This window comes from Lissotriton helveticus, chromosome 2_1 (assembly GCF_964261635.1).
Source record: "Lissotriton helveticus chromosome 2_1, aLisHel1.1, whole genome shotgun sequence".
NCBI classification, from domain to species: domain Eukaryota; kingdom Metazoa; phylum Chordata; class Amphibia; order Caudata; family Salamandridae; genus Lissotriton; species Lissotriton helveticus.
In genome coordinates, this window is record NC_136059.1 from 162,845,979 (window position 1) to 162,872,150 (window position 26,172).

At 46.9% G+C, this 26,172-nt stretch overlaps 1 protein-coding gene across 5 annotated transcripts in view; it reads left to right on the top strand.

Annotated features, from left to right (window-relative positions):
• PIGO (phosphatidylinositol glycan anchor biosynthesis class O) overlaps positions 1–26,172 on the top strand; it is a 131,463-nt gene that overhangs the window by 11,736 nt on the left and 93,555 nt on the right. For 4 of the 5 annotated variants that reach the window (XM_078674671.1, XM_078674676.1, XM_078674674.1 and 1 more), the window contains exons 2-4: positions 9,477–9,554; positions 11,341–11,834; positions 18,837–18,980. In XM_078674671.1, the coding sequence (XP_078530797.1) occupies positions 11,342–11,834; positions 18,837–18,980 (637 nt within the window). In that variant the 5' untranslated portion in view covers positions 9,477–9,554; position 11,341. The remainder of the gene's footprint in view (positions 1–9,476; positions 9,555–11,340; positions 11,835–18,836; positions 18,981–26,172) is intronic. The other variant, XM_078674675.1, reaches the window with a different exon arrangement.

The following is a 26,172-nucleotide window of genomic DNA, read 5'->3' on the forward strand; positions in this document are numbered from 1 at the left end:
TCACTCTGCGCCACCCCAGCATCACTCTGCGCCACCCCAGCATCACTCTGCGCCACCCCAGCATCACTCTGCGCCACCCCAGCATCACTCTGCGCCACCCCAGCATCACTCTGCGCCACCCCAGCATCACTCTGCGCCACCCCAGCATCACTCTGCGCCACCCCAGCATCACTCTGCGCCACCCCAGCATCACTCTGCGCCACCCAGCGCAGCATCACTCTGCGCCACCCCAGCATCACTCTGCGCCACCCCAGCATCACTCTGCGCCACCCCAGCATCACTCTGCGCCACCCCAGCATCACTCTGCGCCACCCCAGCATCACTCTGCGCCACCCCAGCATCACTCTGCGCCACCCCAGCATCACTCTGCGCCACCCCAGCATCACTCTGCGCCACCCCAGCATCACTCTGCGCCACCCCAGCATCACTCTGCGCCACCCCAGCATCACTCTGCGCCACCCCAGCATCACTCTGCGCCACCCCAGCATCACTCTGCGCCACCCCAGCATCACTCTGCGCCACCCCTGCATCACTCTGCGCCACCCCTGCATCACTCTGCGCCACCCCTGCATCACTCTGCGCCACCCCAGCATCACTCTGCGCCACCCCAGCATCACTCTGCGCCACCACATCATCACTCTGCGCCACCACATCATCACTCTGCGCCACCACATCATCACTCTGCGCCACCACATCATCACTCTGCGCCACCACATCATCACTCTGCGCCACCACATCATCACTCTGCGCCACCACATCATCACTCTGCGCCACCACATCATCACTCTGCGCCACCACATCATCACTCTGCGCCACCACATCATCACTCTGCGCCACCACATCATCACTCTGCGCCACCACATCATCACTCTGCGCCACCACATCATCACTCTGCACCACCACAGCACCACTCAGCACCACCACATTATCACTCAGCACCACCACATTATCACTCAGCACCACCACATTATCACTCAGCACCACCACAGCACCACCACAGCACCACCACAGCACCACTCAGCACCACCACAGCACCACTCAGCACCACCACAGCACCACTCAGCACCACCACAGCACCACTCAGCACCACCACAGCATCACTCTAGAACACCACAGCATCACTATGCGCTACCACAGCATTACTCAGGGCCTCCACAGCATCAGTCAGGGCCTCCACAGCATCAGTCAGGGCCTCCACAGCATCAGTCAGGGCCTCCACAGCATCAGTCAGGGCCTCCACAGCATCAGTCAGGGCCTCCACAGCATCAGTCAGGGCATCAGTCAGGGCCTCCACAGCATCAGTCGGGGCCTCCACAGCATCAGTCGGGGCCTCCACAGCATCAGTCGGGGCCTCCACAGCATCAGTCGGGGCCTCCACAGCATCAGTCGGGGCCTCCACAGCATCAGTCGGGGCCTCCACAGCATCAGTCGGGGCCTCCACAGCATCAGTCGGGGCCTCCACAGCATCAGTCGGGGCCTCCACAGCATCAGTCGGGGCCTCCACAGCATCACTCAGGGGCACCACAACATCACTCGTCACCACCACATTATCACTCAGCACCCCCGCAGCACCACTCAGCACCACCACAGCACCACTCAGCATCATCACTCGACGCTACCCCAGCATCACTCAGCACCACCACCACATTATCACTCAGCACCACTCAGCAGTACCACAGCACCACTCAGCAGCACCACTCAGCAGCACCACAGCACCACTCAGCACAACCACAGCACCACTCAGCACCACCACATTATCACTCAGCACCACCACATTATCACTCAGCACCACCACATTATCACTCAGCACCACCACATTATCACTCAGCACCACCACATTATCACTCAGCACCACCACATTATCACTCAGCACCACCACATTATCACTCAGCACCACCACATTATCACTCAGCACCACCACATTACCACTCAGCACCACCACATTACCACTCAGCACCACCACATTACCACTCAGCACCACCACATTACCACTCAGCACCACCACAGCACCACTCAGCACCACCACAGCACCACTCAGCACCACCACAGCACCACCACAGCACCACCACAGCATCACTCTAGAACACCACAGCATCACTATGCGCTACCACAGCATTACTCAGAGCCTCCACAGCATCAGTCAAGGCCTCCACAGCATCAGTCGGGGCCTCCACAGCATCAGTCGGGGCCTCCACAGCATCAGTCGGGGCCTCCACAGCATCAGTCGGGGCCTCCACAGCATCAGTCGGGGCCTCCACAGCATCAGTCGGGGCCTCCACAGCATCAGTCGGGGCCTCCACAGCATCAGTCGGGGCCTCCACAGCATCAGTCGGGGCCTCCACAGCATCAGTCGGGGCCTCCACAGCATCAGTCGGGGCCTCCACAGCATCAGTCGGGGCCTCCACAGCATCAGTCGGGGCCTCCACAGCATCAGTCGGGGCCTCCACAGCATCACTCAGGGGCACCACAACATCACTATGCGCTACCACAGCATCACTGAACGCCACAGCATCACTCGTCGCCACAGCATCACTCGTCACCACCACATCATCACTCGTCACCACCACATCATCACTCTGCGCCACCCCTGCATCACTCTGCGCCACCCCTGCATCACTCTGCGCCACCCCTGCATCACCCTGCGCCACCCCTGCATCACCCTGCGCCACCCCAGCATCACCCTGCGCCACCCCAGCATCACCCTGCGCCACCCCAGCATCACCCTGCGCCACCCCAGCATCACCCTGCGCCACCCCAGCATCACCCTGCGCCACCCCAGCATCACCCTGCGCCACCCCAGCATCACCCTGCGCCACCCCAGCATCACCCTGCGCCACCCCAGCATCACCCTGCGCCACCCCAGCATCACCCTGCGCCACCCCAGCATCACCCTGCGCCACCCCAGCATCACCCTGCGCCACCCCAGCATCACCCTGCGCCACCCCAGCATCACCCTGCGCCACCCGAGCATCACCCTGCGCCACCCCAGCATCACCCTGCGCCACCCCAGCATCACTCTGCGCCACCCCAGCATCACTCTGCGCCACCCCAGCATCACTCTGCGCCACCCCAGCATCACTCTGCGCCACCCCAGCATCACTCTGCGCCACCCCAGCATCACTCTGCGCCACCCCAGCATCACTCTGCGCCACCCCAGCATCACTCTGCGCCACCCCAGCATCACTCTGCGCCACCCCAGCATCACTCTGCGCCACCCCAGCATCACTCTGCGCCACCCCAGCATCACTCTGCGCCACCCCAGCATCACTCTGCGCCACCCCAGCATCACTCTGCGCCACCCCAGCATCACTCTGCGCCACCCCAGCATCACTCTGCGCCACCCCAGCATCACTCTGCGCCACCCCATCATCACTCTGCGCCACCCCATCATCACTCTGCGCCACCCCATCATCACTCTGCGCCACCCCATCATCACTCTGCGCCACCCCATCATCACTCTGCGTCACCACATCATCACTCTGCGTCACCACATCATCACTCTGCGTCACCACATCATCACTCAGCACCACTCAGCAGCACCACAGCACCACTCAGCAGCCCCACAGCACCACTCAGCACAACCACAGCACCACTCAGCAGCACCACAGCACCACTCAGCAGCCCCACAGCACCACTCAGCACAACCACAGCACCACTCAGCACCACCACATTATCACTCAGCACCACCACATTACCACTCAGCACCACCACATTACCACTCAGCACCACCACATTACCACTCAGCACCACCACAGCACCACTCAGCACCACCACATCACCACTCAGCACCACCACAGCACCACTCAGCACCACCACAGCACCACCACAGCATCACTCTAGAACACCACAGCATCACTATGCGCTACAACAGCATTACTCAGGGCCTCCACAGAATCAGTCTGGGCCTCCACAGCATCAGTCGGGGCCTCCACAGCATCAGTCGGGGCCTCCACAGCATCAGTCGGGGCCTCCACAGCATCAGTCGGGGCCTCCACAGCATCAGTCGGGGCCTCCACAGCATCAGTCGGGGCCTCCACAGCATCAGTCGGGGCCTCCACAGCATCACTCAGGGGCACCACAACATCACTATGCGCTACCACAGCATCACTGAACGCCACAGCATCACTCGTCGCCACCACATCATCACTCTGCGCCATCACAGCATCAATCTGTGCAACCATTCAACAACAACTGGTTCAAATATGTTCTCTCAATGTTTCAAGCTTTATTACAAATGCCACAAAAAGATGTTAATATTTCACTTCTGTTCTTGCATTTTCGTCACAATAAAATACACTGAACATAATCTTTACAAAAGTTTAAGCTATTGCCATTATAAATTACAATCACTTTTATTTAAGTATTAATTATTAAAAAAAATTAAAAGCCATTGTTATTTGTAATATCAATACATCTAAGTCACGTAAATACAAAACATGTTGCATTACAAATGCTATAGGTGTCACTTTTGCGAAAGTTATAACTATTGGCATTGTAAACGACAAAGCTATTAATTTAGCTATTTTCAAAACCAACACATAAATAAAAAAATTGTCATTTACAAGACCAATAGCTCAAACTTTCCTAATGCGAGACCTTTTGCATTGCAAATGCTTGTTTTAATTGCATGAGGTTAGTGCAGGCGCAAATATGGTCTGGCAGTTTGTTCCAATGGCAGGGAGCCAGATACGAGAACGAGCGGCCGCTCATTCTGGTTTTATTTATCATCATATGACACAGCAACCGCTGGCCGCTAGATCTCAATTAACTGGAAGGAATATACAGGTTTGGTTCCTTTTTCTGGTAGCCTTGACCATTCCCCTGTAGTGTTTTAAAGACAAGACACAGGAGCTTAAACACTGCTGGTTTCCTAATGGGCCGCCAGTGGAGCAGTCGCAGGAGGGCTTTGGAAGGTATTCGAGAGGGCAGATTAAGGGCTAGGCGAGCGGCTGTGTTCTGCACTACCTGTAGCCTTGAGAGTAGATCTTCCCTTATCCCCTGAGATAGGGATCCATTGGGAATACCTTCCTGAGCATTCGCATCAGGCCGAAGAATGTGCCCGAGATGCTTTTCACATGTTCTCCATGGAGAGTTTGTCATCCAACACGACACCAATGTTTTTCGCCCATATTTTTGGAGTAGGGGGATTACCCAGCTCAGAAGGCCACCAATCAGTAGACCAGAACTCCCCCGCCTTTCTGAAAAGCAAAATCTAGGTTTTGTTTGTGTTAAGCTGAAAAAAAATTCAGTCATCCACACCGCCGTTTCTAACATGCAGTCTTTACATTTTTCTCTGGTCGAAGCGGGATCTGTGCAATGGCACTTATCAAGTGAGTGTCGTCCGCATACGAGATGGTATCAAAGCCACAAGATCTAATAATGGTGGCCATTGAGGACACATTTATGTTTAATAAAGTGGGGCTTAAAATGGATCCCTGGGGGACCCCTTTGTCTACAGACGTGGTTTCAGATGTAAACTAATCTAGTTGGACTAGCTGTGTTTTGTCCGCGAGGAAGCTTTCAAAACATTTTAGCGCCATTCCGCTGACACCTATCTCTCGTAACCTTTGCACTAGGATTCAATGAGAGATGGTGTCAAACTCTGCGACTGCAGGTCGAGGAGGATCAACATGGTTGGTGTCTCCTTATCTAAGGCCAGCTTAATCGTATAGGGCGTATTCAGTACTATATGATGCACAGAAGCCTGACTGGGAAGGGTCAAGTAAGTTATTGAATTCAAGAAATTTAGTTAACTGGTTATTAACCGATGCTTCCATAATTTTAGGAAAAAAAAGGAAGAAGTGATATGGGTCTATAGTTCTGCAAGTCCTGGGGATCAGGCAGGTTTTTTTTTAGTATGGGTCTCATTCAAGTCTTCCATTTCTGAGGGAAAGTGGCTGTGGTCAGTGATAAGTTACAGACTTCAGTGATAGAAGCCGCTAGGGTGGGGGCAAGATATGAGATGATGAAAGGGGGGCCTGATCAAGAGGGGAGCCTGAATTTATTTGTACTAGTAAGGGCTGGATGTGCTCCAGAGTGATAGCATTAAAAACTTCAGATGGGGGAGAGATAAGATCTGGAGCTTCATGGTTACGTGATGCTGCGCTAAGTTCCTCCTCTATGCTAAAAGAGCTATAGAGGTTATCGATCTTTAATTTGAAGTGATTTGCAACATCATCACAGAACTTTTGAGTCAAAGGGATAGTAGGATTATTAACCCTCGGGTTGGTGAAATCTTTAAGAATCTTGAACAGCACTTCGGAGGAATTTTTAACTTCACTGATTCTAACCCCTAGGTGGGATCTTGTGGTGTTGCACTTTTTAACCCCTTCCATGCTCATGACGGAACGGTTCCGTCATCAGCGTCGGTGCTCCGGTGCTGATGACGGAACATTTCCGTCATGAGCCAATATAATTTATGACCCTTCAGCACTGCAGCGAAATTCGCGCAGCACTGAAGAGGTTAAGTATCCTCGAAGAGCCGTTTTATAGGCCAGTATATCTTCCTCCTGTTTGATTTCCTCAATTTCCTTTACCATTTCCTACAGGCCGCTTTTTCCTTCTTTAGACTATCTGTATACCATGGTCCAGTGGCTAACGTTTCCCAGGTCTTGCCTACTTTATATGGGGCAATAGTATCTAGAATTTTTAGGAAAGGGTCCTCCAGCGTTCCCAGTGCCGCATCTCTGTCCACACAGTCCTGAAAGACTGGGGTTTTAAAAGCAGAGGTAAATGAGGCAAAGGTCACCTTCCTCCATGGTCTCTGAGATCCCAGGATGTACTGATGTTTGTTAATAGCATTAGGGATTTTTAACGAGAATTTTAGTGCAAAATGGTCTGTCCAAGTCAAGGCTATGGGAGGTTCCACTACTATGTCCTGTATATTATAAAAGATGGTATGCAACGTGGGTCCTGCTATGTGAGTGGGGCTAAGTACTTTAGGAGAGAGACCAAGAGATTCCATAGCTGCTATCAGACAGGCAGGATCAGGGTCTGAAGGGGTGTCTAAATGATGATTAAAATCTCCTACTAGTAGAAAATTATCTGCATGCGAGGGGAGCAAGAGATTCCTATTGCGATGCAACTAAAACTTTTTTATTTTCTCCCTGGGACGATAGACCACAGCTCCCATCCAGTTCGGGCCATGTGCGATCTCCAATTTGAATGCCATCATCTCTAGGCTAGGGGAGGAGATGGTGTCCAAAAACTTAATGCATAAAGGTTGGCGGGTTGCAATGGCTAAACCACCTCCCTCTTCCCCACTCTGTCAAGGTTAGAGACTCTGTACTCTCCTGGAAAAGCAATAGCCATGATTGGGGTGGAAAGCTTTTGCAGCCATGTTTCAGTGAAGAAACAGATGTTTGGTTTAAAAGTGCCTAACAAATCCCAGACTTCAACCACATGTTTGGGGATGGACTGTGAGTTAAGATACAGACCCTGTAGGCCATATTGTTTACCTCCCTTCTCATACATATTCTTACCGGAAGAATTATTGCTTAAGCCTTGAGAGTTTGTGGGGTGAGTGTGAGAATGAGTGGCATAGGGGGGGGGATGACAGGAATTGGTTGCATCTAAAGCAATGGCCCAAAAGCGGGCCACTAATCAGGGATATTTTCGATATCGATATTGTTTCCAATCTCCACAAGTTTATCTCTGTCTCACTCTGGTTCCCCAGTGCTTGCCAGGTGTTATCTCTTCATACCAAGTACCTAGGTATGCCTGTCTCTAGTCTTCTCTTCATGGCAGATGCCTCAGGCTTGATTTTGTCTTTCCATGCCAAGTGATCTCTCCCTTGTCAATTCTATCTCTCTCTTCACATTGAGGTGCTCTCTCCCCTGCTAGGGGTTTCTGATTAGCTCTCTCCCTTTCTGTTAGGAACACTCAATCTCTGCCAGTGAATCACTCCCTGCCTGATTTGTCTTTTTTTTCCATTCGTTGTCTCTCTGAGCTGCTAGGTGCCCTAAATCTAAGCTATCTCGTTCTGTCATGTTTTCGCTTTTTGCCAGGTGCTCCTCGACATATGTTCTCCCCCACTGCTAGATATTTATTCAGTAGCTCTGTATTCTGTATTCTCTGTAAGATATAGTATTCTGCACCCCCAGGTGTTCCCCCTTCCCAGGTATTCTGTCCCTCCTGACACCTTCAATTAAATCGCTTGGTGTTCTCCCCCCTACCAGATCTTTCTTTCTACCCACCAGCTGTAGGTGTTCTCACTTGCCATGTACCTGTGTGTCGCCAGACTGCAGGACAATAATATTCAAATAGCTCTTTCTTGAGTTCAAGGGTAAATGTGAAGGCCACATGTTCGAAATCAAAGAAAATAAATTGAGCATTAAATTAGCTTTAATGGTTTTGGTGACTGTATACATGCTTTCTTGTTTAGCTGACTGAACGTGCAGTGCCCAGGGATGTGAATATTAATTGATGTTCAACATGACCTTTGGTGCCTTTGGAAGTAGTTGCTGAAGACATACTGATAGGTTTACAGAAGTGATATGACATCATTCGGTGTAGTTCAGTCATTCGGGAATGAACTATTGAAAAGGAAACGAATATGTGTACAATAAGCCGGGGTAAGCCCACATATTTTGGTGCAGAATTGTTTGGCATATGTAAGTATGTATGTATGTAAGGTGTATTTATAAACCGCACTGTGACCAGACTGGTATCCTGGCACTGGGAGTCGCTACTATCATGATGAATGGGCTGACACAAAGGAACGGAAATTGGGAATTCTAATCAGATCAGCATTGTTTTGGGAAAAGCCAGGTCTTAAAGGCTTTCCTAAAGGTGTAGATTTGAAGGTTCATTTACTGTGAGAAGGATTATGAAGGCTACAATGCTTGTATGATGCAATAATAATTTATGCAGGATACTCGTATTAAAGTTCTAATCGGAGTGAGTTCGGCCATCACAGCTTTGCTCCCGGCATGTTTAATTGTTTGCTCTCCAACTGCCTTGTAACTCATTGTAGGGACTAAGGCACATTTGACTGCACCCAACCAAATTTTTACCTCCTTTGTAATGCAGTTTTAGGTCTCTTAATCAAGAAATGGCCAGTAAAAGGGAGGCCACTTGTCATTGCCTCCTGCAATGTGGAAATGGTTCACATGCCTTTGCTGTTGTGTAAAAACCTTTTCTACAGTGCAACAACCCAGTGGTGCCCGGTGCTATCAGAACAGTTGCAATGCAACTAACATGTAATTGTTTGGCAGTACCTCCGTCTTTATTTTTTCCTAAACCCAGTGTGGCATTGTACTAAGATTAATCAATGGAAGATGTGGCAAATGTTTTAGTCCACTTCAAAGCTCGCCCTGCTGTGAACTTTGTGAAATAGTGGGATGTTAATCTTTTTTATAAATATATTTCTTGTATAGCAGATATCAAACCAAAGTATTTTGGCAGAGTGGTTTAGGTTTGTATTTTGTCATATACAGAGCTATTCTTTGGATACAAATGTTTATCTCTATTTTCAGACATAAAGGCCTTGTCAGCGACTGCCTGCGTGGGAGTAGTGTGTTCAATAGCTACCTCTCTACTGGAAGCCATTGAAGGTGATGTGTTTGAAATTGTTGGTTCCAGATTTTGTACCTAATGCGATCTGTATCGACCAATGTCTTCAGTAGTCCCATATAGAGTGAAACACAGTGCTAAAGTTTCACTCTTATATTGCTCAGGATTGATAAACAGATGATCCTAGGGTGTAATATACATCCGTTCCGGAACAACCCATATCAAAATGTTACTTCTCACTATCTTGTTGATATGTTTTTCCCTATTTGAACATAAAATTAATATCGCTTACTCTGTACATGAGTTTGATAGATAGCTTGAGACATTTTCCTGTGTCTGTTTTCAGCCAGATTAGCTTTGTTAGACTTAACTTTTTTCCACAACCAGCCATTGAAGGATATCATTGTATATCCTTGTCAGATGCCAGGCAGCGCCTTTAAGCAACTACTGTGTATGTCCATGGCTTGTGATACCTCTTCACAATCTTTCCAGGGAGCCTGACTAGGAAGATGCTTTTTGATATCTGTCTAAAGTTCACAGCCATGTTATTTTATTGGGGCGATGAAGAGCTACTCTGTATTACTGTTGGGCTTGTCTTGTGAAAACGAGCTCAATCTGTCCCTTCTCTCCTACATCCTTCACTTCCTCTTCAAAACATCAAACCTTCCCCAAACGCCACTGGTCAAAGGATTAAATAGTTATTTTCAGAAGAGGTTATAGAAACATGGCATGTACGTAACCAAGTGAGAGACGAGCAGATGAATATTTCAGATCAAACCATAGGCAGTAAGGTGTCGTGAGTGTTTTTTTCCCCCCCTTCAAATAAACAATGAGGAATACTTGGTGAGCTAGACCTTGCAGTATAAGAGAAAGGGGAGGCAGTTCTACAAAGGCCATATTTGTTAAAAAACTTTTAATAATAAAAAAGGACCTGCAGTTGTGTGAAAGGAAAAGGTGGAGGGCATAAACTGTGCAGAATAAAAAAAGACAGTGACAGTAAGATGGGGTGAAGCTGGCAAGCATGTGTAGTTTGTGGAGCTGAAGTATTCAGTGGCATGCCAACATCCATAGTCCGAATCGGTCTCTGAATATTTTACTTACTAGGACAAGAGACTGAGGTTTTCAGAGAACATAAGCAAAGTGCTGGGGTGGGTGCAAGGGGTTTAGGGTAGGTGTAAATAACCTGCCTGAAGAAATACCGGGGCAGCTAAGAGACATGTCCTACAGAATTACCTACCTAAAATACAAGAATTAAGAATGAAAATGTCAAGCAAGTGCATAAGTCCACATTCTACTGAGACATCACATCCTTACACAGTTTCCCCATTTCTTTTGGTTACTACCCTTCTTTTTTCGTGTGCAGAGGTACTAAGTCTTTTCTTTCTGGATTTTGTGATATGTCATCCATGTCCCTTTTCTCTTTCACAAATGCCACCTGTTCACAGGACCAGGGGACCTTAGGAGAAAAAAGTCCCTGCGGCCCAATGTCAGCTTGATCAAGGTGCAGTAACACACGCCCAAGCCTTTGACAAACACTTTTCATACTAGAACTCTCCTCCCCCACCTAAATGTTGAAGGCGGGACCCAGTAATACTGTTTCAGAAATTGCCGGGGCATGAAGTTGTCACACTGGGAGATTTATCAGCAGAAAGGTGCTGACGGATTATTGATAGGACGTTGTGACACCACAGAATGGCAGTTTTCCTATTATTCAATTTCCAGTAGAGCATTTTTATTTCAATCCCTTAAAGGGGAGCAGTAATGATGAATATTAAAAAGTCACTGTATCATGTGAAAACCTAACTGCTTTGTTATCATGTTTTTCAGAATGAGGCGCGCACCTATATTGATATTCTTGGCCTGGGCATGCTTCTGGTTTTATTCTGGCATCTGGCTGTTCATGAGTGGCTTTCTGTTAATGAGAATTGAGCTGAGCAACCAAAGCAAGTGCTCAGATGCTTTTGTTGCTGCCACCCAGCAGGACCCACAGAACTCTCCGAGCAACTGCTGGATGCAGCGCCGCTTCCAGAAGGCTGTAATCGTCATCATCGATGCCTTAAAGTTTGAGTTTGCGAAGTTTGACCCATTGAACGACAATCCTAAGCCATTTGAGAATAAGCTGAACATCATTCACCAACTCACTACTTCTCAACCTCGTCATGCCCAGTTATACCAATTCAGGGCAGATCCGCCGACAACCACCATGCAGAGAATCAAAGGAATGACCACTGGCTCACTGCCCACCTTCATAGATGTGGGAAATAACTTTGCATCGTATGCAATTCAAGAAGACAACCTGATCGATCAGTTTGTACAAAATGGTGAGAGACTTTTTACTTCTTTCTGTGTGGTGCCCTAATTTTCAATTCTCTAGCTTTGTTATTTCATCTGCAACTTGCTTTTCTCTTTAGCCTCATTGTTTCACCTGTAGCCCTCTATCCATCTTTAGATATGTAGAATATATTCATAAACAAAGAGACAAAGATACAATGGCACAACCTGCATTTGGACACAGGATATGGCCAATCTAAATATTACATGTATTCTGAGATTAGCCTTGGACTAAAATAAAGGAGTGGGAGAATTGGATATTTGAGAACTAGTTTGTGAAGTTTCACATCCTGCGAGAAGCTATGTATTCGAGCCTGCCCAGGTAGAACCTTTTTCTGACAAGCAACAATGAGGTAATTTGCTTAAGCGAAATATTTTCAGACTATGGTTTTTGAGAGCATTTCCCTAGCTTCTGAATGTTTCCAATTGTTCTAATTCTTTTCGGGCCTTACAAAGTGTAGGAATGCACTATACATTACAATACAATAGAACACACCTCAGATGCTGGCTTTAAAATCCAGTGGTTTAACGTTGGACAGGAGTAGTGGGAAAATATAGACTAAATCTGATCTGGCTTGAGGCATTGGAGCCGGTGCACAAACACAGCATACACCTGGCATCATGATAGAAGAAGCTGACTGATCATCAATGAGTCTAGCACTTGGACCTGTTTCAAACAGACACCTGACAACCACAAAGAGCTGACTTTCTGAGTACCCTAGGCAGACCTTGGAGTTGGCAAGCTGTACACAGGGAACAACAGACAAGGGTGCCCTAATTGAATTAGGATAGATCGACTCAGCCTTTGGACTCCAGTGCCTTTTTTTGCGTTATGACTCCCAGGAGTCTTGGTCCAGAGCAAATGCCCTCTTATTTCTTGTTAAGCAAGCAGAGTGACTGCTGTTATCCCAATAGTCTGCCTGTAGACAAGCAGACGTTGCTCTTAAACCAACAGCTTTACGTATTGTGTCAAAGATAATGAGCGCTCCTGAGGATTCTTCGCAGTAGGAAAATAACTGGAAAATTAGAGTTTGAGGGGGCTCCGTATCTCCGACTCTATTGGCTGTAAACTGTCTGATGTTGAGTCTAATATTCTCTATTGCAGGCCTGTAGTTAGAAAAACTGAAGTGGCTGCAGTTTAATGAATCCCCTAAGGATAGTGTAAAAAAATAAGTGGGGGATAATTCTGCTCACAAAATGGGGTCGACATGTTTCTGCCTGGATCGACCCTCGAAGGTGGTGTCAGTGGCATTCATCAGGACTCAAGCAGCCCTCTCCGCTTTTGAAAAAAGACTGCAATGCAAGAAAACAGAGAAGAATGCTACCCGCATCTATAAAGTTATATACAATGTCAGATCTTCTATAACTTTATAGAAACATATCAACCTCATTTTGTGAGAATTATCCCCCAGTTATTTTTTAGTCTATCCCTAGGGGATTTATTAAACTGCATTTTTCCACTTAGTAGGTAGTTTTCTTCCTTTCCAGTTCATTCCCCTCTGCACACCCTTTCAGACCAGACTAGTAGCCTAGCTCACTATTTATATTCCATTCCCCAAAGCTCCCCTTTATATTGAAGGGTAGTAGATTGCATCTACTCCTTAGGAGGAGGGGCTCGATGATGAAGCATGCCACCGATCGGGTCAGTGAGTGCCTTCGTCCTTAAACAGGAAGCGTTACCCACCCAATCAACTAAACGTTATTGCTATTTTCCAGTTACATTGGCGGTAGTTCTTTTTGTGGTTATTTGCTCTTCTCGCATAGACATGTTCAACTCCAGCCTGTAGGCGCCCAGAATGCACATGTGAGCAGACTGTGCAAGTGTGTGCAAGCGCGGATATCTCAAGCTAGTACGTGTGCAGAATACTGCTGTAAACAAACAACCTGGATGGACTCTAGTACCATCATAGATGTCTTGTAGGGAGTCCCACAGGATACGCATGCTCCAAAATAAACTCCTCTAATCAGTGGTTGATGTGAAGCAATCCACCTTTATTAAGGCTAGTTATTGCCTCTTAAGGGCAACCTAGAGCAGTTTTGTGAACATTTGTCCACAACTGTAGGAATCAATGGATGCATCCTCCAGATGTTATGCACATGTAAATTTAAGCCTAGCTTTCAGGTGAACTTACCCTTTCTCTCCTTCTAGAAAGCCTCAGCTTACAAGTAAGATTGTTGTTTTTATGGATATTTTGCCATTCCTATGCTCACTCATGCCCTCAAGCTTATTGTCTTGCCGCTCTTTTGTTCAGAAATGCCAACGAATATCTTTACCCAGCAATAAATACTACAGATAATTCCTGTCTTGACCAACATACTGTGAGAAGTTGGCCTGGCCTATGCTGTCCACTATTCTAGTGGGCACCTTGCACCAGTCCAAACGACCCTTATTGATGGTAGGTTTAAAGACAACCTATATAGAAAGCTATCCTAGTGGTAGCTGTGGAGAGCAGCCTTGAAGGAATGTAAAGCAGCTTGTTTTTACCAGTCTATAATCTCATGAATGACCAAATGAAAGGAGAACCTGTGTATATCTGTCTGTCTGTCTGTCTGAGTCATCCCCCTAGTCTCTTTATGAGGCTAGAGGCCAAAGTACATTCAGTAAACTTGATTAGCACACAGTAAATTAGCACAATATACGTTGAGCCCCATGGTCGTACCAAACCATATATTAAGAAAGTGGTATAGGAACCACGACTGACATAGATACAAGGCCTAGAGCCTTTAGAACCGCTGGGACCACCAGGAACCACCCAAGGTAGTGACACAGGGGACCCACTTGGGACATGTGCAGTGTCTAAACACAGCCGCGAATCACCATTAACTTCTATGGGGAAAGTCGCGGTTGGAAATTTAAAGATTAAGGACACTTAGAAGAGGACTTGAAGCAAACCCCTTTAGAACTAGGAGGTTCTAGAGTCGTCGTCGATTTCAATGGCGAGCTGCTGCAAAGTGCTGCTGGCGACCATGTGGAAAGTGTCCGGGTGGATCGGAGATGTGAAGAACCTGAAAGCACAGGGGAAAAGAGTCTGTCACTTGCCAGGGACCAGGAAGGCGTTGAGCGGATGCCCACCGATGTCGAGGTGATTTCAGGTGAAGAAGGTGAAGCTTAACTCTTCAGCCACGAGGACCAGGATGCGTCGACGACGACCAGAAGCTGGATTCGAGCTGTCCCACAAAGGTCCCAAGGTCCCAACAAGCCTTGGCAACAGCAACCCACACAGAAAGCAAAGATTGGCTTCTGTGTAGACCAGCAAGGTCTGATGGACTCACACCTTGGTGGGGAGTCAGGGCACGTCTGGAGCAACCAGGGAAGCCCAAGGAAAAGAAGAGTTACCTTTGTGGGGTCCCACCTGTCAACGGACCAGGGATCGCGAAGGGGCCTCGAGCAGAAATGCTAGATGTGGGCTCACAGAACACTCGTGGAGTGTAGGTCCACAATCTTTGGTGCAGATGGTGCTCTGGGCTTGGACTACAAGTTGCCCAATGCACAACTTCGGGAAAGCTTGGGTAGTGGATGCTTTAGCAAATGTGCACGGTGTCCAGGAGTTCCAGTCCCACGTCACTCGTGAGGGCTGCAGGTCTCAGCTTTGCTGGGATATTGTGTCGGCCTCTGAGAAGTCTGGAAGTCCATGTTCTGAGTCGTAAATACTTCGGGGTCCGGCGGGAGCCTCGGAAATGCAGACCGGCAAGATGCTTCTTTGGTGCCTGTTTGAACAGGGGGGTCACTCCTTGACCCCAAGGGAGATTCTTTCGTCTTCTAGTTGTGTAGAATGCCCAAGTTCCAGGATATATTTTGCAGAGTTTCGACCAGGTGTAATCTGAAGTTCTAAGGACTGGGGTCCCATACTTGTACTAAGTTAGGGGGTTGGACATACTCTGGATACCCACCTATGGGAGGTTCTAGGGAGGGGGTGGCTACACCCCTTTCCCTTTGTCCAGTTTCGCCCCAGAGCAGGGGCTGAGTGCCCCTGCAACCGGTTTGAACTGGGATATGCACAGGGACACCAAGTGTGGCCCCAGCACTGTCTGAAAATGCACCCACCCAGCCCCAATACACTGAAGCCTGTCTGGGAGGTGGTTACACCTCCCTGTGACAGGAAACCTATTGTCCAGGCCTCCCCTGCCGGAGTTTCGTCCAGCAGCAGGAGGTCAGACCCGTGTCTGTGGCTGCAGCATCCATTTTGTGATGCTAGGGCTCTTTTAAACTATTACCGGTTAAGTCAGTGTGTACATGTCTCTCCCTCTAGAAGGGTGGAATTCTACCCCCACCGCCAGGACTAGCGGGGGTTCGGAGGGGGGGGGGGGGGTAGGATTCCAAAGTGTTTGTCACCAAACACGACATGTTTCCATGCAGCCATTCCAAAGTTAGCATTTACACCAGGTTATAATGCATCACAGAACAGCTTCAGAGAATAGATTCCAAAAGCTGCAGAGGGGTCCTGCTCATGCATGGGCACAGTCTCACACAAAACCAAGCACTCTACCTTCAGGATTGGTAAGGCCTGCCATGGGAGTGACTTATAGGTTTATATGTGTCAGTGATTAAAGGTAGATATAGGTAACCTATATCCCAGTAAGTGGTGCATGCACCACCTTACCCAGGCTGCAGTAGCAGACCTGTGGTGTCATTCTGGAAGGCTTCCCAGGGGTGGCATAATACATGCTTCAGCCCCTGGTAGGCCTCTGGGGTACCTATGCCCTTAGTACCTAAGGTACCATATACTAGGGACTCACAAGGGTAACCCAGTAACCAATCTGGAGTGTACCCAATGTACATGCAATCATTTTAGAGAGGAAGCAGCTAGGCTGGGGTCCTGGCTAGCCGGGCCCCAGCCAGACTAAAGTCGAGAAACAGTGAAACACAAGCAAAAAGTGTGTGTGTGTGTGGGGGGGGTAACCATAGTAAGCGGATCCTACTCTCCTACACATACATCATTCTGAATTTCTCAATACAGGATATTGGGGAGGGGGCTTCACCAGATTTGGCAGGTGCTTCACAAAAGCGAAGCATTAATGAAATACCCACTCTTTGTTTTCTGACACTTTCCTTGAGGTTAGTTAATAGGTCTTTTGAGCAATCCTGTAGGTCCTCTATCTCAGTGACAACCTACCCCTCTGCCAGCTGCACCCTCCTGTATTTCTAGTCTCTAGTCTAAAACAGCTGCTCACACTGTTCAAAGAGCTGCTTTAAATGTGCAGAGAAACAGTAATGGACCAAAGATGATAGACAATGAATGTGGTAATGAAAAGCACCTCCTGTTTCAGATGCCAGACTACTACTGTTGAAGGTCGGATTCCAACTCGTTGTCATGTGAAGAAATCCAGGCCAAAATTTAAAAAAGAATAGATAAGCAGGTAAAGACCAGGAAAAATAACTGAACGTTCAGCTCTATGGATATTATTAACCCTTCGAGAGCATTTCAACAAAGCTTTTTCCACCTCATTGAGAATGGGCCAAGTTTGAGCAGACTAGAAATTCCTAATGTATAGGATCAGTAGATGTCTGCTTTGCTAACACTGCAGCTAGGATGGAAAATCCTATTAGGAGTGAGGCACTTTCCTGTGCTGTGTTAATAAGACTGGCTAGGCACAAGATTTACTCCTGGAATTATTAGGACAGAGAAATTTCCCTCAATCGGCATCCACCATTTTTCCTAGTGCATGCTTAAGAATATTGGCAAAAATCTGATTTCATACAGTGACGTTGGCCGCTGCACAATGTCATACTGCACATTGCTTTACCTCTCTATTTTTGTTTAACCTGGATTTTATAGGATAATGACATCGCTGTTCTAAGTGACTAGAACAAGAAACAGTTGCGGTCTACTGCGGAAGAATATGTTTGTGTGTGTGTGTGTGTGTGTTTGTGTGAGGTATAATCAGGTTGATCCATTGTCGCTTCTTTTTCTTCAGATGATATGCTGCGGGTTTGTTTTCTGGCCCCGTTTTCAGGGCTTGCAATGGACCCTTCTTTAGTTTATTTATTTGATCAAACAACTGCATTTTTAAGTTGGAAAGACAAGGCACCATGATCAGGATTTATTAAATGCATGTAGAGTTTTCAGAAACATATCGGTGCTCGATTCCATCCAAAGCTGGGATCGGATGGCTCTGTTCGAGTAATCATGTGCAGTGCTGCAGCTTCTACGATTGATGCTAATTTATAGCTGCCGATTTCTGTTTTAAGACTCCTCAGAAAGGCTGTGCTTCCATCTGCTGATCCTTCCTCACACCTGCCTTCAATTGATTCACTGTTATGCTTTCAGAATATTAGTCCAGCTGTTGTTTCAGCAAGGTGCTGTAGAACTGGTTGGGGGCCGCTCATTAAAAAATAGAGGCCTAAAGATGGGCTTCCTCATGCACAGCGAGTTGCCAGTGCCCACAAGTGGAAGTTGCTGGAAAGTTACAGAAGCAAGAAACAGTTCGGGCTGGTGTGGGGAGGAGAAACGCCTTAATTTTAAATGAGTATGTTTTTTGGGACTCTTCGAACAAATGTTCTTTGTCTGACTTATCTGAGACAGGTAGTCACTTTGTCATCGTGAATTAGTTTGGTTCAGAGTTTTATCCTGTATATCAGCCTTGCTTTCACACATTGTTTTTAGATGCTTGACGTTATTCTTCTGTCATTAGCTACATTTATCCTGATTTGTCCTTGCTCCCACACTTCTAAACCCCATCAGTCTGTAAAATATGCATAGATCTTTCACACCAGAGTTGGCTGCAAGAACAGTTCTGTGTTTCTTTATTTTCATTGGGCAGATTGTTCTTAGCCATCATTCTAATGGTTTTGGTTTACAAGAACTTTGTTCGTTTGCATAGCCTTACCACTTCCAGATTGTAAACATTTAACTTCAAGATGTATTAGTGTTCTCCAACGATAAGGTGTGCAAAATGTTCGCTTGTCAGTGGATCACTTGGCAGCACATTGCAGTGTTTTTTTGTTAAAATTGTTAAATTCTTTTAGATTAATTGCAGTGATTCCTTTCCAGGAAAGAAGGTAGTGTTCATGGGCGATGACACATGGGATGGCCTCTTTCCGAAGAAGTTCTACAAGTCCTATTTCTTCCCTTCCTTCAACGTGAAGGACCTGCATACAGTTGACGATGGCATCCTGCAGCATCTCTATCCGACGGGTGAGTTATAGTTTGTATTAAGATGCAAGATAGCAACTTGGTTTAAGGGTTTGCAAGACTTGCATGTCTTTAGACAACTGTGGGCTAGTGTTAAAAGTGAGAAAGGGATCCTCTCCGACCTGCAATATGGTTTTAGACCAGAGTGTGGTACAATTGAACAAATTCTAAATCTATACCTTTTGACCCACAAGTACACAGGGGGACTCTGTCCATGTGGCCTTCATGGACATCCGCTCAGCCTTCGACTGTGTCAATAGAGACTGGCTTTGGGCTGAGCTGGGGTCCCTGGGGGTGGATCCGATACGCATAAACTTTGAGAGGTTTACATAGAGACCTTACCACGGTGGTCAGATTTGGTCAAGGCGGGGAATGCACCCAGCCCTCTTAAATAATTAAAATAAAGGTGTCCGTCGGGGCTGTATTCTTGCCCCTCTTTTATTTATCATGTATTTCAATCGCCTAAAGGAGGGACTTGATGATATTGGAGCCGACGTCCCTAAAGCTGGGGGGAAGAGCTGAACTGTTTTTAGGTCTCGGCTAGAAACGCGCGAAGCGCGTTCTCGCCAGAGAACTATAGCCCTCGGCTCAGCCGACAACGAGGGGAGACAAGAGCTGGCCACGCGCAGCATTTTCCAATAGGATTAGGTCGCGCGCGTGAGCTTCTGCATTAGAAAGCATTGCAGAAAGAATCGGATCGTGACGCGTGCCTCGTGAACAGTTCACGTGACAGAGTTTGGAATGCAGGGGAAGTCTGCAGAGGGGCGAGCGGCGCTGATAAACAGGCAGGATTTATTTCAGGAAGCAGCGGATTCAGGAAGCAGCGGTATTTGACTTGTTAATGCTTTTTTTTTCCATTTAAAGCACTGCTTGTGACTATGTGAGACAAAGACCGGAGTTGCTTGGAGTGCATTGATCTAGAAGGCGCATCGGTGTGCAGACGAGCTGCTGTGGTTCTTTCTGCTCTTTGTATGTTTTCTTCAAACTAACGCGATGCTTTTTAGAGGCAGGCTGGAACTCAGGACTCACAACAGTTCGTCACAAGATAGCTCAGGGGGTTAAGTGCTAACGCCCGAGACCCAACTGATGGCAGACATATCATAACAAGATAATAACACTCGGGATCTAAGCGCCAAGAGACAGTTGTGGTAAGCGCTCGATCACTGAAACTGTCTGTCAGGTCATATTATGGCCTTGGCGCAGGGGAACATGGGTCAATCTGTGTGCATCAAGGGCATTGTTATAAGAGCACAGATTTACTCAGCTCACGTTCAGTGTAAACAGCTGAGAGAGCGATGTCTGTGCCAGATGGGTCACATGCACTCGAAATGCCAATATGTGTTTTTCCAGAAATATTCCTAATCCTCATTACGTCATGCACTTGCGTCTTCGGCAGGCCTCGTTGTTTTTCCACCCATATAAATACTGTCAGTTTAGATTTACTGTCCAACTACAAGGTTGCCTAATCCTCTGGCAGGGCCGGGTAGAAAGAAACACAGGCCCAGATGTTCATGCACGTAGGTACAACGTGGTCTACCAAGCACAACAGTGCAGATGTTTGAAAGCCCCAGATGCATCAGTGCCACGAAACTTAGCCTCACTACGCGTACAGCTGTGTGCCATAGAGGCCCAGCTCGTGTATGTACTACGGAGCTACCAAACTTTGCACCGCCAGCCCTCACCATGGTTTCAGCCGCCGCACAAAGCAGCCTCCGCCGGGCCCTGCATCCCTGAGGCCAGGTGCTGACCGAGGCAGAGCCCGCCGCACGCCATGCCCTGCCCCGAGGCTACAGCCCGCAGCCCGCAGCTGCCCCGCTTCTCCTGCGCCCGACCTTCTTGGCCCCTCGGATGGCGAGCGGGGCCCGGCCCCGTTACGGGATCATGCAGCAGCAGTCGGGAGGGACGCATAGAGCAGCAGAGCCGGCCCGGAGCAGCTCGCGCCGCACTAGGGGCGAGGGACCTCGCCACCGCTGATAGAGCGCGCAGGTCACCCGACTATAATTTTACCATATGCACATTGGGCCCATAAATTCAATTCACCATATTTATTAATCGGGGAACCTTACACTCTACTACCAGTAACCCTGTTCCTTCCTATTGTATTTCCAATGTACCCGACTTACCACTCCACTGTGTTAGGAGAAGGGCCAGCTTCCACGGGAGCGAAGAAGAATCCCTCCACCTCCAGGACACAGAAGCAAGAATGCGATATAAGTATATAAAACACTCCTGTCTACTGTCTCCTAAAAGTATGAGGGAATTTACCCAAGGAGTGTCCACCTCTCTCCTCATACGAGGGGTAACGAATAACAGAAGGCGTCTCAGGGGATGGTCCAGGCTAGGAAACAAAAGCAAGTTATAAACAGTAACAATCCTCACTGTTATTCTGATTAAAAAGAAGAAAACATTGACATGTGTGATTAATTATTGATCTTACCCCAACTGTAGGTCGGGCGAGCTTCATCGATGAGTTCTGTTAACAGGGAGGGGGCTAGAAGAACTCACGAAGGACTCACCACACCTCAGACGCAAACAAAAAGCATGAAGGGAGGGGAGGTGCACCGACCGGCTGCAAGGGGGGGGGCAAGTGCAGCAGAGCAGTACAACCACACAACAAACACAACCAAAACAATACTGAAAGGGAGTGAGGGGCACCGACCGGCTGTAATGGGGGCAAGTACAGCGGAGCAGTACCCTCTCAGGAGGTGAGATACCCGGCCCCTTGTAAGACAGGGCGGAGCGCTCACTCTCAATAGGAATGACCCAAAAGAATGGTACTAGCAAAGGAGGTAATGCAGCCACCAAGGGAGAAGTGTATGAATGCAGTGAACTGCCGACGCCCGCAAAATGCGTGAGCTTTGGTAGGGGCGTCGCGTTCACCGGTTCGCGGAGCGGCGAAGAAATGCCGAGGACCGGCAGGCATACACACACCACTCCTAGAGTTGAAAAATACAAGGGACAAGGGGGCAGCAACAAGATGTCAGCGTAGGGATCCTCAAGGAACCACCAGAGAGTCCTCAAGATGCCAGCAAACACACGAGCAGGAACCAGGAAGTGGAGAGGGGGGCGTGGTCACGAAGGAGTAAGCCAAGCAACGGCTGTAGTTCGCTGCTCCTCCTTATTCCCATTAGGGAAGGTCTGTAAATTACAAGCTCACAAGATAAGGGGCCACAAAAATGTGTCAGACCATATCAATCACTCAAGTCAAGGCTATTGAATCCTAACACACTGCTACGGGTACCTAATGACCACAATGGATCAGGGAGCTAGCTGTAAAAGAAAGGCAGACACCAAAATACAAAATACCTTTTTCTATGTTTGCACTCATATAATAACCACAGACTCAGGAAGTTTTTAAAACCTTTATCTAGTTCTCATCAAGTTCAGAAAGCATAAGGTTCACAGCAAGTAAACTGTCAATAACTAAGATTATAAAGAGCACATATCCATATAGGAAGTAAATAAGACCAACCATTTAGGACTCTAAAGGAAGGTAAAAACAGGGAACATGCTAATAAGAATTTTCAGGAATTTAGACTTGACGAAGAGTAACTAAAGGATAGGGAAAAATAAGGAACAAGCTAGAATGTCACAGTTGGTATATCCTTCAAAAGTGGGCAAAGCACGAGAATTTAGTCAGTCTATGGAAACTCGAAGGTAACATGTAACTATAGGGAAGGTAAAAGTGGAACACGCTAATATTTCAGAGCAATCATTTCATTTAGCTAAAGGAGGGCAAAGGAAAGGAACATCTATATGTTATGAACAGTACGTAGGACAGTACTTATAGGATGGGGAAAATTGGAACATGCTAGTATAACAACTATAATGTATGACTTTTTCATTTATCAGTGCAAAAGGAGAGTATGGAAAATCAATATGCAAGAACACGTCTTTATTAAAGAAAAGGAATGAAGGATGCAGAATAGGTTCCCCAGCACTATATTTACCTAGAACGGTGTGAAGACCAACCCTGGCCACGGGTCAGTTTTGGGTCAGGAGAAAGGACCCCAAGGAAGGATGGTCGCCAGTAGGCCAACAGGTGTAGAATGGACACCCAGGACAGGAAAACCAGATTAGGATCAGGACAGGACCGGACCATCAAGGAAAGACCAGCATCCGCAGTTCGGTAGCAACGCCTGCGCTCCACCCTCTCTGCAGTTATCAGTCAAAACCCCGATTGGGTTATCGAATTCCCCGGCAAAGTGCTCCGCCAGCACTTAAGGTTCTCAAAACCCCCGCTTAGGTCTATGGAAATTACGGACAGAGTGCTCCGCAGCTCTCTGTATCAGTCACCTATTGAGTGCGTTGGGTCAGTGACAGGTCAGCTATTCGGACAAGTCGGGCAATTTCTCTAGCTAAACCTAGGCTAGTTATACTGTTTTCAGGTCAGTGTACCAACCCCCAAATGTTGCAAGTGTAAGAATCCCCAATTTCGATTGGTCCTCAAGTAGGACAGGTCAACACACCAACCAGGCTTTTACTTTTACAAGCCTCAATTTACATCTTTTGGGACCGCCTATTGAATTTGGGGTTCCCATGACATAGGTCTCCTTCTTACAATGGCATACACAGATTTTATTACAATTGTTTCAAATGCAGTACATTTTCGGCTTCGTCCTGCTGGGTCACAGGTCGGTTCTCATGAGCATCTTGACTGTGGCTGCCAGCTGGCTGGGTTCCACTGGTACAAGGTTTTCTTCCCTCTGCCAGGGTGACATGCGCAGTAGGGACTTCTAAGATGGAGTTTCATACACCTCCCCGGCCCAAAAGATTCACCACATGAAAAGTAAAGGAAAACAATTTAGTACATAGAAATAAATGAATACACTGTATACAAGGAATCCCTATATGACTCCCTTACTTTATACTCACTATAGCATTAATCTTAGTGCAAGACGAACCGCATTGCATAAGCTGCAGGGCAAGCTTCGGCATGTGAGAACACAAAGCAGCCATTTTAAACTAGTGCGTAAGCGCAAAGTTTTCCCACCAGAACTGCGAGTACGTCACGTGAGTGTGACCAACGCTTGCGCCGAAGAAATTCCCGCTAAGCAGCAGCCATTTTAGGGCAAGCGTATTAAGGTTAGTAACCACATATGCAAGCATCTCTGGGACACCCAAAATGTCAGAATAAATGGGAAATTAGTGAGACAAACAGATTGATTTAGTTCATTAAGGTTTATTCTAGGTTCTTGAATACGAGCAAGTCGCTTTACGTGCGAATCCTTGCTCCATCAATCCACTCTTTGATGATATTTTATATCATCACAAATTCATGGAACCAGATGCCAACTTTTCACTTTTTCCCAAGTTCAATCTCTTCAAACATTCTGTTCAGTTTTTCTTTAGTTTCTTTATTAGGGGGAGAATTTTTCACCCTTTTATAAATCTGATTATTCAGTTCCTCTAATTCAAGTTCATCCACATTTCTCTTTACCTCTCTCTTGTTCACAGTGTACTTCTTTTGGTGTTTTCGACATTTACAACAGATGAATATGGTGAATATTACTAAACCTATTCCTGCAATTAGCATCAGTTCTTTAATCAAAAAACTTTTACCTAAGTTAGCAAACCAATGACCTACGGCGGAGAGACCATCAGTAAGTCTCTTCCAGGCACTGTCAACCTCAAGTGGTTTGAGCTCCTTTCCCAAATTTGTAATGTTCCTTACATACCCTTTGATTTCCACACTTTTATCAGGTATGTAAGTGCAACAATGTTGCGCTTTCAGCATTCTGCAGACTCCGCCCTCTTTTGCCAATAAGGTGTCAAGAGCAAGCCTGTTCTGTAAAACCATTGATCTGATCGCAACCACTTCGGTATTGACCATCAGGAAACCTCCAGCAGTGTCAGTAGATAACCGATCTACTACTGTTGACAATTTGCAAATTCTGTGTGTGTTCAGAACCACTCCCACTGTAGGTATCAGTGCACTAAAAATATCTCCTACAATTTCACCAGCACTTTCTCTTGTAGTACGTACTAATTCATTAGTCTTTTCAGTGCTTCCAGTGATTTTCCCCACATGGTATATCTTTGGGAAGACAATACCAAAATAGCAACTCCCGTACCAATGGTCGGGCAATTTGAAGTAAGCCTTATTCCCACAAATAAAATAAATTCCAGGAAACACAGGCTCTGTCCCATCTTTGAAACCCCAACCTCCAATTATCTTGTAATTATGTTCGCATTCACTGGAACCAATGAAAATATTGTTATAATAACTAGTTTTCTCTCTTTTAAGACCAAGTTTCCCCTTCTTTTCAAAATCCAGAAGCATCGCAGCATTAGTTCCACCTTTTGAGGTGCTCCCTATACTCTCTGCCCATTTAGGAACTTTCTGGTTCTTGTCTTTGGCTTTCGTTTGGAAACTTTCTCTTCTTTTTTCTACCATATCCAGAAATTCTTTTTCTTTTTCATGTAAAGAACAGGTCAAGTTATTTTTGTGTGCGTTATCTATATTTATCTTACCTACTGTTAAAAAATAATCACTCATGTATTTAGCTACATCTCTAGTTGTATGTACAGGGTTCAGGTTTCTTCGAACAGGAAGTTCAGAAAAAGTCACGTCAGAGTTTGAATAGTAATACTGTAAAGGTCCTCTTTTATAAAATAAAATAGTTAGTATACTACAGGAAATTCCATAGGTTAAGGGCAAGTGGTGGTAAGTCACGCCTTCAGCCACGGAAGTAGGTAGCTTCATGCAGACATAACAGTCATCTATTTCCATAGTTTCTACATAATGTACTAACAGGTTTGCGAAAACATTTAAATGAGTCTTGTTCTTTATTTTGTTAAAGTGTAATCCTTCCTCATCTGGTGCTTCTAAATCTAATTGTCTCCGTTTCAGGCTAAGTGGTCTGTCCAATGTGTCTACTCTTCGTGGTGTAATTCTAGTGTGTGATTCTACAGTGTCGTCAGGTAGATTATTATTTGGGTATAGGCTCGGGTTTTTACTCATCATAGAAGGAATAGTTATTCTTAGTCCTATCCAAAGGATCAGTACTATTGCTACACTACATAAACATACTTGGCAGCATGTTTTACAACAACTTCGTCTCGGTCTCCCATTCTCAGAAGAATCAGACATTTTGGCTCAAAAGAAGCTTCAACCCCTCTTAGTAACTCTGCACAGCTTGCTTATTCGAGTAACTTTTCAGGTTGGGTTTGCTTCTTCACTGGTCTGCTCAGC